This window comes from Pelodiscus sinensis, chromosome 2 (assembly GCF_052426305.1).
Source record: "Pelodiscus sinensis isolate ZL-2025 chromosome 2, ASM5242630v1, whole genome shotgun sequence".
NCBI lineage: Eukaryota > Metazoa > Chordata > Testudines > Trionychidae > Pelodiscus > Pelodiscus sinensis.
In genome coordinates, this window is record NC_143053.1 from 215,427,058 (window position 1) to 215,441,762 (window position 14,705).

At 37.3% G+C, this 14,705-nt stretch overlaps 1 protein-coding gene across 2 annotated transcripts in view; it reads left to right on the forward strand.

Annotated features, from left to right (window-relative positions):
- Positions 1–14,705, forward strand: part of CALCR (calcitonin receptor) — a 261,965-nt gene that overhangs the window by 145,869 nt on the left and 101,391 nt on the right. For both annotated transcript variants that reach the window (XM_089776702.1, XM_075922361.2), the window contains 2 exons: positions 5,194–5,281; positions 13,317–13,470. In XM_089776702.1, coding sequence (XP_089632828.1) covers positions 5,194–5,281; positions 13,317–13,470 — 242 coding nt within the window. The remainder of the gene's footprint in view (positions 1–5,193; positions 5,282–13,316; positions 13,471–14,705) is intronic.

Genomic DNA, 14,705 nt, shown 5'->3' on the forward strand with positions numbered 1-14,705 from the left:
AGGGTCCACTCAATGTGGACGCACTATTTCGAATTAGAAAAATGCTATTTTGAATTAGTTTTTGTGTCTAGATGCATTATTTCGATTTAGCTTATTTCGAATTAACTAATTCGAAATAAGTTCATTCAAGATAGCGCTGTAATGTAGACATACCCTAATAGATTTATTGGAGCATAAGCTTTCGTGGGCAAAGACCCATTTCGTCAGATGCATGTCACATCGTACTGTGTATCACCTCAGAAAAACAGAAAAGAATGGAGAATTACAAGCAAGACTTGTTTATATATGAATATAACTATTCATCCTTTTCTTTTCTAATCCCGCATAAAGCAAGTGTATCACACCTACAAACCTGGGTTTTTTTTTCTCCCTGATTGATGCAATTTTGAGCAAACACATGCTATGGAGAAGCTGCAAGGGAAAAATGTTGAGCATTTAACCTCTGATCTAACTACCCTATTGTTTGCTTTTGGTTGTTTGGCATTCCTGATCAAACACATATATGAGGGCAACATACTGTGACTGCAGACTATTTCTGTGGTTATCACCCAACATGTCACCCCTTGAGCACAGCAATGCAAACCAGCCTGTCCCTGCTGTGAGATAAAAAGGGAAGATTTTCAAGATGTTGAACACCAAGTCATTTTATCTCAAAAACTACTATGATTTATAGTATAGAGAAACAATAAGTGGGAGGCCAAACCCTAATAATTGTCTCTCTTTGGGCATGTCTACACTAGGAAATTATTTCAAAATAACTAAATTTGACTTAATAACTCTTGATTTTACAAAATCGAAATAGCGTTCCCCACTATGGAGAAGGCTCTAAATTAGTCTGAGGCAGGCTCCATTAACATGGACACACTACCTTTACTCAGAGCTCCAGGAAGCACTAGGGAGTAATTAGTTCAAATTATTCTGGGGAGTAGTTATTTTGAAATAGCGTCCACACTACAGCTATTCAGAAATAACTATTTTGAAATTAGCATTATTCCCCAAGGAGCAGGAGTACAGATTTTGAAATAAGCATCCCATTATTTTGAAATAACGGGCTTTCGGTAGTGTGGATGCACAGCTTATAAATTCAACCTGTCGGGGGTGGGCAGAGTTATTTCGAAATAACGCCCTACTGTTTTCAGTTCAGGAATGTAGTGTCTGTTAATGCATGTGCAATAGAGTTGTAATTTTTCCTCAACTTGCTTGTTATCCTGCCTTTGTCTTACTGGTGGGAACGGCTGAGAACATTTTTAGAGGTAGAGTTTTAACTTTAACTTTAACTTTTACTCAGCCCATTTTTGATGTCCCTTTAGCTTCCTCGGGGTTTAGTATGAGTTGAAATATTTCTTCATGTAGGTCCAAGAATTCTTATGTCAGCAATAAAAACTTTCAGTTCTGAAAGCAGTTTTTTTAAATGTCTTAAATTGTAAAGGGTATTTAAATAGCCACTTCAGATGGCATTGCCTTATCTTCACCATCTCAAGAGAGGAGGTTCTTGCATTCCTGAGTTTGGTAAGGATGTTCTTTAAGCAATGGTTCTGCATTCTTGGATAAAGCTCTTTATGCTCTTTTCACCAAAATGGGCTTTGGATTTACAACCTGTCATCTGGAGTATATTTACTACTTGGAACTAAAGACACCTTACTATATGTTCTGTACAAATAGAATAACCAAATATATTATTTATAGATATCTATATAGATATATAATAACCTGGAAGAAGTTATAAAAACTGCATTATAGACCTTGTATAAACCCACTAGTGTTCTATGTCTGAGCATGTTATTTGACTCTTTAGGAGCCTCTTATTATTTGACAGAAAGGGTATGTCTACACTGCAGAGTTTTTCCAGAAAAACTACACATACGTCCACACTGCTATTGCGTTCTTTCAACAGAGGAGTCAAAAGAACAGAGAGGCTTTTCTGATAGTGGTAAACCTTTCTATGAGAAGAAGCCTTTATCCAAAAAAGATTTTTTGGAAAAAGGTGTGTGTGGCAGAGAGGGTTTTATTTGAAAGAAGAGGTATCCAGGAAAAAGCACAGATGCCCTGGTGGCCACTCCATTCACAATAATCACAACTGAAATGCAGGACACTATCTTTCAAAAAAGCGGATCGCTTTTTCATTGCGCTTTTGCTGCGTAGATGCTCTCTTTCGAAAAAAGGTTTTCCAGAAGATCTGTTCCGGAAAAGCTTCTTCCGAAAAAAGCCTGCAGTCTAGACGTAGCCAAAGTGGAAGCCAACTGGTTCTGCTTTAAATAGCCTGACTTCATAATAGAGCTGTGTAATTATGCTGTCCAAACATGATGGGTATAAAAATAATTATAGATATATCTGGAAATTCAGTAAAAGGACAGACAAATTGTACTTATCTAACCCTATAAAATACATTACAATAATTTTATTGATAACCATTTTTACATCAATAATAAGGTTTCCCCCTCTATACTACTCAGGTTCATACAGGGACTACATCTCATCAGATGCATATCTGCTATCTTTGGGCCTCATTTTCATTGCTTTTTACCTTGAGTAATCATTCACATCTGAGCAAAGTGTAGAGATAAAATATTCCCAAAGCACGTCTACACATCAGGCCTAAAGCCAAAATAAGCTACACAACTTCAGCTTCTTCAATTGCATAGCTTAAGTCGAAATAGCTTTAAAAAAGCTTCTTTTGGCATTTGGTGCTGTCTACGCAGCAGGAAGTTCAAGGAAGAGCACTCTTCCTCCAGCTTCCCTTACTCTTGTAAAATGAGGGTTACAGGAGTCAGAGTAAGAAGTCCTCCAGCTTGACATTATTTCGATATTATGTCAAAATAATTGCTTGTAGCATAGACGTGGACTATGTTAGTTCGGATTTACATCAGTATTCCCTCTAAAGTATGCTAGCACAGCTTCACAGGTGATTAATCAGCCCTGCCCAGTCAGTCAGCTCTGTGCACAGAGCCTTGAGCCTCTGACTGGGTGGGGCTGATTAATCACCTGTGAAGCTGTGCTGCCATGTAGCTTAGAGGGAACACCGAACAAGATCAGTTATTCTGAAATAACGCTGCTATGTAAACATACCCCATTTTGTTTTGGTAGCAATTTGTGCCCACTTTCCATTTACTTGGCATAGATCAGGCGTTCTCAAACTTCATTGCACCAGGGGGAGGGAGGAGGGAGAAAGGACTGAAGCCTGACCCTGCTCAAGCTCAAAAACCCCATGTGCTAACCTGAGCATGGAACCTAGAACTGAAGCCCTCAAGCTTCAGCTTTGGCCCCAGGTGCTGGGGCTTGGGCTTTGGCTGTGAGCACCAGGAAGTCTTACACTATCCATGACAAGCCCATTTAAGGGTTTGTGATCTACTTTGGGGTCCTGACCACAATTTGAGAACACCTGGCATAGTTGTAAATCACAGAATAAGAGGCAAGGCAGGGAAGATTCAGGCCATTTGTGTTCGAAAAACTTTTTAAACCATCTGTGTCATTATATTAACGTCTCTGATTGCTACACAAGGACAATATAGGTGGCAGTTACCCGCTGCAATCTGCTAATAAACCTGTGCCCCTTCTTCCTTAGATTAGAAATTATCCATTTGTGTTCCTTCACCCTTTAAGACCATGATGTCCAGCCAGTTCTGAAGCTGGAACTAGCCACACTCAACTGGCCAAATAGCCACGTGGTGCTAGTGGGTAGCGAGTTGGATAATATATTTCATGCCGAAGTGCTTGGGAATGAATGGCTTAGTTACAGTGCTGATGCCCTGTTGTATGTGTGTGAGTGGTTGTATGAGCTCACTAGCTGTAAAATCAATAACAGGCCAAATTCTGTATGCCTTTTGCCCTCAGAACTATATTGTTGACTATGGAATTTCCACATATGTGGAACTTGGCAGGAACATGTTCAGAGACTTCAGCTGAGCAAATCTTGGCCTTTAATTCTAAGGTATCGGAACAATACAGGCATGATTGCCTGGTCATGTTCCTATAATGTCTGAAGGTTATCTATGGTACTACATATATACAGTTCTGTATATATAAAGTTTCCAGCAGCATTTGAAAGAAACTTGTCTATTGATATTTTATTAAGTATTGTTACTTTTTATTGAACAATGGTGTTGTGAAGGCACTCAAAGGGTATGTCTACACTGCATTCCTCTTTCGAGAGAGGAATGCAAATGCAGCCGAGTGAAATTGCAAATGAAGCGCGGATTTGAATTTACTGTGCTTCATTTGCTTAATGGCGACTGGGTGCCATTCTTTCGAAATAACCCTTAAACCTCATTTTTTAAGGAGTAAGCGTTATTTAAAAAGATGGGTTTTTTCTCAAAATAACCCCAACTAGACCGAGTTTTTTCTTCTGAAATAGGGTATTTTGAAAAAGCGCCCAGACTTCATTATGTAAACGAAGCGCGGGAAATTCAAATCCGTGCTTCATTTGCAATTTTGCTTGGCTGCATTTGCATTCCTCTCTCGAAAGAGGAATGCAGTGTAGACATACCCAAATAGTCCAACTGGCTTTCGCTGGCTTACAGGGAAAATCTTACTGGCCAAATGCCTCTTCTGATTATGTTTCTCTCAGCCATCTCCGGGAAAGTGTTGTGCTGAGAGCTGATATTCTGTTTCATGAAGGATTATGAGATTTCAAATTTTGATTTTGATTTGAATTTGAATGAAATGAAAATTTGAAAATCCTCCACAAAGAAAAGTTGTGGGGGGGGGGGGGGGGGGTTTGTTTCCAATCAATCAAAACATTTCATTATGACAAAATCAAAACAATTTTCATGTTGACATTTTTGTTTTCTAATATAATAAACTAAATTTTAAAATTCTAAATTACAAATCATTTGGAAACATAAGATTGGAAAGTTTCATTCTGAAACTGTCTAAACAGGATGTTCTGACATTGACTCAATGTTTTCCTCCAAATTGTAATGTACATTTAATGACATAATTTCATAAAAACTAAGGTTTTAAAAATGCAAAGGATAAAAAAGAAATTCTTCCAGATAGAAATGAAATGTTCAGATAGACAAAAATGAAAACACACAGTCCTTCTTAGTATATTCAGTACAATCATAAACACACATGTGCAAAAATTGTAAAAACACTTTTCTAACAGGATACCACATGGAGGGAGAATTGTTACAACTGGGCATAAATAAATAAAGTCTAATATATTTGTTTTTGTTGTTGTTGTTTAATTCCCAGAAGGGTCAGCAGAAACATATCACCTAAGAAAGAATCCACAATGGAAAACTCAACCCACAGTTGTTTCTTACTGATGATTCTTCTAATTGTAAGTAAAAGAAAATGAACTACTTATGACATTGAAATGTTCTGAAATCTAATTCAAGTCTATACTATTACTGTTGTGCACAAAGGACAATAAATATGTATCCTGTTGATAAAATCTTAACATAAGAATAAAAAAACTACTGAAAGAGGAGATCTCTTAGAAATATAGTATGCCTTAAGATCAGTGGTTTTTGATGATACAGAGAGGAAAGGGTAAGGAGAGGATAGTACATGTGCCTTTTCATGTCCATATTTTACTATCCGTAAAATACCTATGAGACAGAAAACTTACAATTTTGAACAATACAATAACCTTTGGATCAGCAATTTTAAATATAGACAAAATATAAAAATCTGTATTTTAACTTTTAAAAGCTACTTCACTTTATTTAAGCTGCAGTTAGAAATCAATTGAGTCTGAAGTTATATATCTTTTTAATTATATATCTTTCCAGATTATTTTCTGTTGAGAGAGATTTTCCAGTTTCGCTGGTACTATATAGTTCTTAAAGTCTAAAGCAATTTGTACTATTAATTAACTTTATTGAAAAAAGACAAAAGATTCTACTCTTGATTTTAATCCTTGCTTTAAAATATAGAGGAATCTGTTGAACATATTCTGTATACTGAGTATAACTTTGCTGATTCCTCAGAAAAGTATAAGACAGAATTCTACTATCAGCCAACATATTCAGAAGAAAATGGATCTCACTGGGCTGCCTCATATATTACATGTGAAAGCTTCTCGTAATAAATGCAATAAGGAATGAATCATCGCTTTAAATCTCTTTGCTACTTACTTTTTCCCCTAAGACCTATTCTGAATGAGCAGGATCTGATTATCTGTGCTATTGCCTTTGAAAAAGATAGCTTTAAAGTGAATATTCCACCTTGCTGCTACATATTGCCAGCCAGTTGTAAGCAACTTGAATATATAAGCCTCACTCATACAAGTATCCCTCTTAAAGGCAAATAAATGGTTTATAGTTCAGATTTGGTGAGAGTGTTTCTGAACATGCTTATTTTCTAACTGTAGTATAAACAAAGTGTTACGTATTAAACAAAAATCTGCCTATGCCCAAAAAGGTACAGTCTCAAATTAAGGGATGCTCCAGAATTTTGGCTCAGTCTCTGCTTTTAAAATTTATAAGTTAAAATAATCTCATAGTGCAGTTCATTGGGCTAAAGAAGCTTGTTGTGACAAAAAGCCAAATATAGTCTTCCTGAAAGCCCATGGATTCCATTGGACTATTCATGTAAGGATTCTCCATGTGAGTAAGGCTTGCAGGACTGACTTACACAAGTAGTACAAATACTGAATATTAATGAAAAGTAAAAATGCTTTTCACTAAAATTCTGGTGTCTCTACACGGCTAGAGTTGGTCTCATACTTGTTTAAAGACCTGCCAACATTAGTGATCATAGGATCGCAGTATAAAAACTAGCTTCTATACTGCTTTAATTCTAGCTAAATAAAGATTTGAATGTTCAGTGTAGAAATGTGGAGAACTCACATGAAATATTTTAAACATCTTCCATTCATGTTAAAAAAAATTCAAAAACAGAATAATACTTATTATAAAGTTCTATAACATTGAGAGTACAATGTATTAATTGCCTTCCTAAAGCATGTTCAATGGATTCTGCATGTACCCTGCTATTAATAGTCATGAAGAAATGTGGGATCAGATTCAAGGTTCTGGAGGGTCTGTGCAATCCATGTTGAGATGAGATGAGTTCCCACTGAGTTTCCACTCATGAAAGATTGGATATAGCAAAGGATAGGAATTTGGTGATCCATACACCAGTGACTGTATATGGCAATTTAAATAAGAACGTAAAGGGTATTTTTCATCTACCAGAAATAATAAATTATTGACTTGGCCACAAACCATAATATATTTTTCTAGGTTCAATATTACAGTTTGCCAGTTTACTGTACTTTGTTTAGAAAAAAAGACAGATGGAAAGAAAGAAAGAAATTCAGTATATCCTGAATGGTCCTAAATATCACACTGAGTCTATAACTTACGCAACATTTTTTATGTTTTTCTCATTACTAATGATGAAACAGGAGTCTTTTTGGAAACGTGTTCATTCATGAAGCATTTTCTGAAACAACGATATTTTATGTTTCCTCTATCTGGAATCTGTGTTGGAAAATCTTACATTGACAAGACAGATGGATTTACCTGTAGAATATTTAAGAATTCACTGTAAAATTGGACAAATAATTCATGCAAACTGCTTTCATCTGGAGTGTATTATCAATTCTAAGTATAAAGAGATCATCAATATTCCCAGCACTCTACTCATAATGATAATTCATCTTCTTAGTCTTTTATTGCGTGGTGGCTTGGTGGTCGTATGCATGACGTCATTTACTTGGACTTTTAGGAGTGACATCATATGTACGGCTGCTAAACTGCTGCATGAGACATCACATAAGCAGTTTTCTTCAGAAGAAATAATGCCGATTACTTACATGATATACCTAATGTTTTAATTATGAAGCTGTGAATTATTTATTTTTCTTTAATAAAAAACTATTTGTAATGCACAAGGTATTTTACTTTACTGTACATATCAATACCATTTGTACTTCCATCTCAAATTATTGATGGATGGGAAGTTTTTTCAATACATAGTAGTGCATTTCTGGAAAATATAAATTTACACAGTATTGCAGATATTTACTGAATAAAAGATAATTTAGTCTTGTTAAATATCTTTTATGACATAACCGAAGTTAGGGGGGAAAGTATCCTAAGGTTAATTCCAAAGTCCCCAGTTACAACCCTCCAAATGTAAATTTCCAAATTTAGATTATATCAAAATTTCTTGATAATTTCTCAAAGGAGCTAATGGTCTGATCCAGTGTCCACTAAAGTTAATCGAAGGGTAGGAGAGGAGCCAATTTTACCTATATGTGGAGCCTATTTGTATATCTGAGACTTTTGCCTTTTGTCCTAACTCAGGAAGATGCAGACAAGCATAGGCCTCTTGGCCTAAGGACAGTAGGCAGCCACCTCAGGGGTGAGGTTGGCAGCAAGGCTTAGAAGGACCCAGGATCACCCTAATTCATTGGGTTCCAGCCAGCCCTTAACAGTGGTGGAGTGCTCCACCACTGGGATGGCAGGAATCCCAGCATTATACATTAACCAGCACTCTGGCACTACAACTGGACTATTGTCTGGTGTTCCTGGGCTATTTCCAATGAACCCCTTGTTGGGCACCTTCACTTTATGTATATCCTTTGTCTCCTCAGGGTACATAGGTAGCAGCAGTCCAAACAGCTCATCAGCACCCCACTCAGCTAGCAGCTCTGGCAGTTCTTTACAGTATGGAAGACTCAAAGGGTCCCTATTGGGCTCAAGCCCAGCAGTAGTGTCTATCTCCTTCAACGGCTCCAGCCCAACTGAGCTGTAGCGACCAATTTTGTACTTCCTGTCCCACCCCTGTTTCTGAAGGGGCAGGTGTGGCTGGCATGGCTCTGCCCACCAGGGGGTGGTTGGTGGTTCTTTCCTGTGAGGCCCAGAAGGAAGCTTTGTTCCTCAATGCACTCCTATATACGAGTAGATGAGACTAATTTTCCAAATATGTATAGTTCATAGTTCATCCTCAGATTATGTTGCCCGAATTTTAACCTGATTTAAAGAAAGAGAGAGAGAATACTGTTCATACTACAAAAATTAGTCATATTTTCCAATGTATGCATGCACAAATAAATTGTGCAGACCTACCTGATGTGTGCAAATGCTCACTGTACACTAAAAGAAGAAAACTGAGCTTATGTTAGTGACTGACATAAGTTATGGAAAAATTGGAGAAAGTGCAGAGAAGAGCAACAAGAATGATTAACGGTCTAGAAAACATGACCTATGAAAGAAGACTAAAAGAGTTGGGCTTGTTTAGTTTGGAAAAGAGAAGATTGAGAGGGGACATGATAGCAATTTTCAGGTATCTAAAAGGGTGTCACAAGGAGGAGGGAGAAAACTTGTTCTTCCTGGCCTCTGAGGATAGAACAAGAAGCAATGGGCTTAAACTCTAGCAAGGGAGGCTTAGGTTGGACATTAGGAAAAAGTTCCTAACTGTCAGGGTGGTTAAACACTGGAATAAATTGCCCAGGCAGGTTGTGGAATCTCCATCTCTGGAGATATTTAAGAGTAGGTTAGATAAATGTCTATCAGGAATAGTCTAGAGAATACTGGGGCCTGCCATGAGGGTAGGGGTCTGGACTCGATGACCTCTCGAGGTCCCTTCCAGTCCTAGTATTCTATGATTCTATGACTGTGGGCCAGATTCTCAAAGGTAATTATGCTCCCAACTTCCACTGAAATCAGTAGAATTTAGGAGCATAAATACAGTTGAGAATCTGGGCCTATTGTATCAAACGATGATGATCTGTTTTTTATCCAAATACAGGGAAGATTTACTATATCCCATAAATCAGTTTATATTTAGAAGAATGCCATGAAAAAGTCATCTCTGCGGTTTTAATTTTTCTGGATGAAATCAAGGGCCCATTGAAGTCAGTGAGAATTTTGCCATTGATTTCAATGGGGGCCATGACTTCATCTACATTTTTTAATAATTATAGGATAGAGTCCCATGTGTTACATGACAGCTTAATTTAAACAATACTATATAGATTACATAGGTAAAGCTAAACTACACAGTGCTAAATAAAAAAATTAACAAAGCTGGGTGCGAGTTCTTACCTCATTTACCTTCCTTCTCCCCACACACAACCAATAACCTCTGAGTGAGGTGTTCTCCTCTAACTATATGCCCAATGAGAGTTTTGCCATTAACTTCTTTGGGAATAGAATTAGTCCCTTTCTGTGTGGCCATATGTAAAATTGCTCTTCGAGAATATGATATCTTCTCTCTTAGAAATATCCTAGACACAAATAGACTATCATCCCCTATGAAAATGGCTTTACAATAGTAAATCATTATGTCCTTACCTTCTACAAGATACCTTTGGTGCATTTCCTTTCTGCTGGCATTTCTTGCTTTTAATTTCAAGGTATATTATGTTTCAGTCCTATATAGCCTTTGTCAATGCACAGTACTCTTATATATTTAAAAAGATCATTTTGAAAAGATTAGAAAAAGATAGCAATCTAACATATAGATTTGTATTTTCCCTTTTATTCTATATTTGAATTGTTCTTTAGGTTATAAGGAAAAATTTAGTGGAACAATATGTATAATTTGGGATCACGCTCTTCTGGCATTGCTAATTTTTGAATTGGGTTTGTTTGTGTTTGACCAAAAAGGATTCGGGGTCAGACCATCCTTTCTCCAGGGAAAACCAGTTTAAGAGAAAGGAAACTGTCCCTTCACTCTTTCATCCCATCTCTCTGTAGCCTTCCTCACTCATTGAATGTTTTGTTAATCCCTCCCTGGAACTAAATTAAATCAAATTAAATTAAATTAAATCAGAGTCATCCCCTTTTTCCAACACTAAGGTTGGCTGAAACGGAAATTAATGGCTATCTGGAATAACATTTAGAAAAAACAAGGAGAGGCTTGCTGTATCAATTGGACATTTTAATAGTAGCTCTTTGAACCATTACATTAAATGGTGTTGCACTAGTGTAAAATTGATGTAAGTGTCTAATTCTTTGATGCATTTCGATCATTGCTGTCTTACGTGCCTCTACATCTTGTCACATCAGTACACCATTGATCTCAATTGGAACCATCCTAATGACTGATGCTTGTTTTCTGGTTATTGCTGATACAGGTTTAGAAGGTCTTTTGTAGGTCTCACTTCTTTTTTCACCAATTTGGGGTATATTTACATGTTTGTTCTTTCTATACAACTTAATTCATTTTATCCAAGTATTCAAAGAAAACCATCCAGACATATCTCACTCACTGAGTGAAGGGTATAGTATAAGTACCTACATTTAAAAGAACAGAGTAGAACCTATCTCCCTTCTTCCTATTTTCATCTTTTTTGTTTCAAACAATTATTTCAGTACAATGATGTAAGGTGCACTCTTCATCCCCCTTACACTCCAAATGGTGGTTGTTTGCTGCTGAAAATTAAAATGTTGGTAGCAGATGAGATTGTAAATTCAGTTAGATATGGGGGCACAAAGGGCTAAAATGAAATAACGTAAAACAGAAGAATTGTAATAAAATATAATCTTTGCATTCTGTATTATAAACACACTATCCATGTTGTACGTAACATAAAAGTGATCTAGTAGTATTAAATGAAACATTTGAATGCACTAGTTTGTTGCATTACTTGAGTAATAGGAATAAGTGTCATATTGGAGGAGTAGGATGGTATTAAAATAGCTTTGAAAATTATCATGTCTTCCATATGTACAACTACAAATGCCTGTTTAAATAGTAAATGCTGCTATAAATCACTCAGGTTTTCAGTGAGTGACCTATAAATGGAGTAGATATCATCTGAAATATACTTGCAGGATCCTTTGTGGGAATGCCAGACACACATTTGGGTTTTGGGAAAAACAGTGCAGCCTAAAGGAATCTTGTATTAAATCCAACAGATTTGCATGCCTGGTCTCTAAGGAAAACTAGGTTTGGAATAGTAAATGTTGGGCACTTAATTTTTCACACCTGAGTGCTTAGCTGCATTCCAGACTAAAATGTTTGAACCTACATAAATGAAGTTTGATTTTCAAAAGTCCCAAGCACCCTCAAATCCCTATGGCCGTGTCCAGACTCTGGGGTTTTTTCGGGAAAAGTAGCCTTTTCCCGAAAAAACTTCCCCTGCGTCCAGACTCAAGCCGCGTTCTTTCGAAATTATTTCGAAAGAACGCGGCTTTTCTTTCGATGGCGGTAAACCTCAATTTACGAGGAAGAACGCCTTCTTTCGAAAGTTCCTCTTTCGAAAGAAGGCGTTCTTCAATGTAAAGAGGCCGTCTTCAAAAGAGAGCATCCAGACTCGCTGGGTGCTCTCTTTCGAAAAAGCGGATTTCTCTTTCGAAAGATCCGCCTGCAGTCTAGACGCGATCTTTTGAAAGAGGCTCTTTCGAAAGATGCTTTCGAAAGAGCCTCTTTCGAAAGAAGCCTGCAGTCTAGACATAGCCCAAGAGCCAGATTTTGAAGGCTGTTATGCAGAAATAGAGAATCAGAGAAGGAAAGGGAGCAAAGGAACTGCTCAGTCTATTTCCCTCCCATCGGGAACACATTACAAATCAGGAATGGAATAGGATGGAGAGGAGCAAAAGCCCTATATTATCTCATTTTAGACTGGCCCACCGAGCTGGTCTGGTACAATAGAGTGAACAATCATAACTTAATAGACGGAGCAAGGTGTGCACTCCCATTAGTCCTGACCAATCACAGAACAGATTTTGCCTGGCTTGGATAGTATTTTCATGATTCTGGTTGAGTAATGTGACTCTGTCCTGTCCTGTCCTTACACAGGGCTGCGGAGTAAATACCACAATAGAGCCCATTGTAGTGGAAAGGGATACAGGAACTCAGCACTTTTGAAAATCTGGTACATTTTATTTATATGCCCAACTAAAGATTTAAAGACGTGGCATTAGGCATTTAGGTTTGGGATCTTTGACACAAGCCCTTATATGCTTCAACACTTCTGGGAATTTCTAGGATGGCATTGGCTTGACGGAACATTCAGCTGATATATAAAGATGTGACACTAGGATACGCAATGCTAGGTGCAGTGGGGAAAAAATACATTGGCTAGAGAAGATAGCTGGGTGCAGCAAACTTGTGGAAGAGCAGAATTTTAAAAGTGCTTGTAGGCCAATAAAATACATGAACCATTTCTAAGACTTCTTTATTTTACCTTGTCTAAGGAAAAGAATGTGGTTAAAATGCTGAGTTTATAGAGAAGGAAAACTACTAATTTTACCATTTGGTTTGCCAAAGATAAAAGTTCCAGAAAAATACTAAGCATATGTGCAGCTAAAAGGCCTTTGAAATAAAGAATAATAGAAATTTCTGAACCTCATGTTTTTGATTTTCTCCTCCTGGTTTTACTCACTTATATTAACAGATTTTCCTTTCTGCAGAGAATGGCTGCAAGTCTTACTTCTACTGTAAATTATACTGATCCTCCATTAGAGCATGTAGTAACCGAACACTCAGCAGTACGACAGAAAATAATAGATTCACAGTTCAAATGCTATGAGAGAATGAACAGAGATCCACCATATAGGAAAAAAGGTAAAAAAAAAAGAAAGGGAGGGAAATGGGGAGAGGGGAGAAAAAAAATTAATTGCACATTGATATGTTTTCTGTATAGCTTTGATGGAACGTTTCCTTCTGTGTACTAGTATTATTATGCATATTCTTACTGTCTGCATTAATAAAGTCATACCAGTTTTATCACCCATCTTATCACTCTGAGGCTATGTCTAGACTGCAGGCTTCTTTTGGAAGAAGGTTTTCCGGAAGAGATCTTCCAGAAAAATTTCTTTTGAAAGAGAGCGTCCACCCAGCAAAAGCGCAATGAAAAAACGATGTGCTTTTTTGAAAGATAGCATTCACATTTATTGGATGCTATCTCGCATTTAAATTGTAATTACTATGGATGGAGTGGCCACCAGGGCACCTGTGCTTTTTTCCTGGAGGCCTCTTTTTTCGGAAAAAAAAGCCCTCTTTCCCATCCACACATGCCTTTTTCCGAAAGAGCTCTTTCGGAAAAAGGTTTCTTCCTCATAGAAAGATGTTTACTGCTGTCGGAAAAACCCCTGCATTCTTTCGACTTTCTGTCAAAAGAATGCAGTTGCAATGTGGAAGGAAGTGTAGTTTTTCTGGAAAAACAGCTGCAGTGTAGACATACCCTTATGGAGAATAGCCCTACAAATGATCATGGAGAATGAACTGTCCTCTCACCCTTAGAGATCATTCTTCCCTGGCACAGTTGAAGTACACTAAATTGACAATATGGTGAAGCTTGAATTACTGCTTTTCATGCTTTGGGAATATCAGTCTTTAGGGCTGTCAGTCCAGCATCTTCACAAGTCTCAAAACTTCACCGATACTTTAAAGAGAGAAAATAGCAATACGAATAGCAGTGAACAGCAGTTTCTTCAATATAGAAATCATTCTGTTTGCTTCAACCAGCTAATTCATTTTTCATAATTCGTTTCCTGGCCTGATCTAGTTTCTAAATGAACATAGGTATTCTAAATGTTCTGTGTTCTAAGTTAAATGTAACTTTCTGGTCATAGGTATTATCATGAACAGCTCAATGAAACCTCTGCTAACATCTTTGACAAACTGACCGGGCCAGGGTTGTTGTTGGGTAATGTGGGCAGTCTCCCTGACTGCCAACTTTCAGGGTCACCAAATCATGGGCAAAGTAGGGAGGAGTTGTTGGGTTTTTTTTAATTTGGTTTTATTTTGGGGGCTTTTGGGAGAAGGTTGGGCACATTTTCCATTCTGGGCCACAAAAC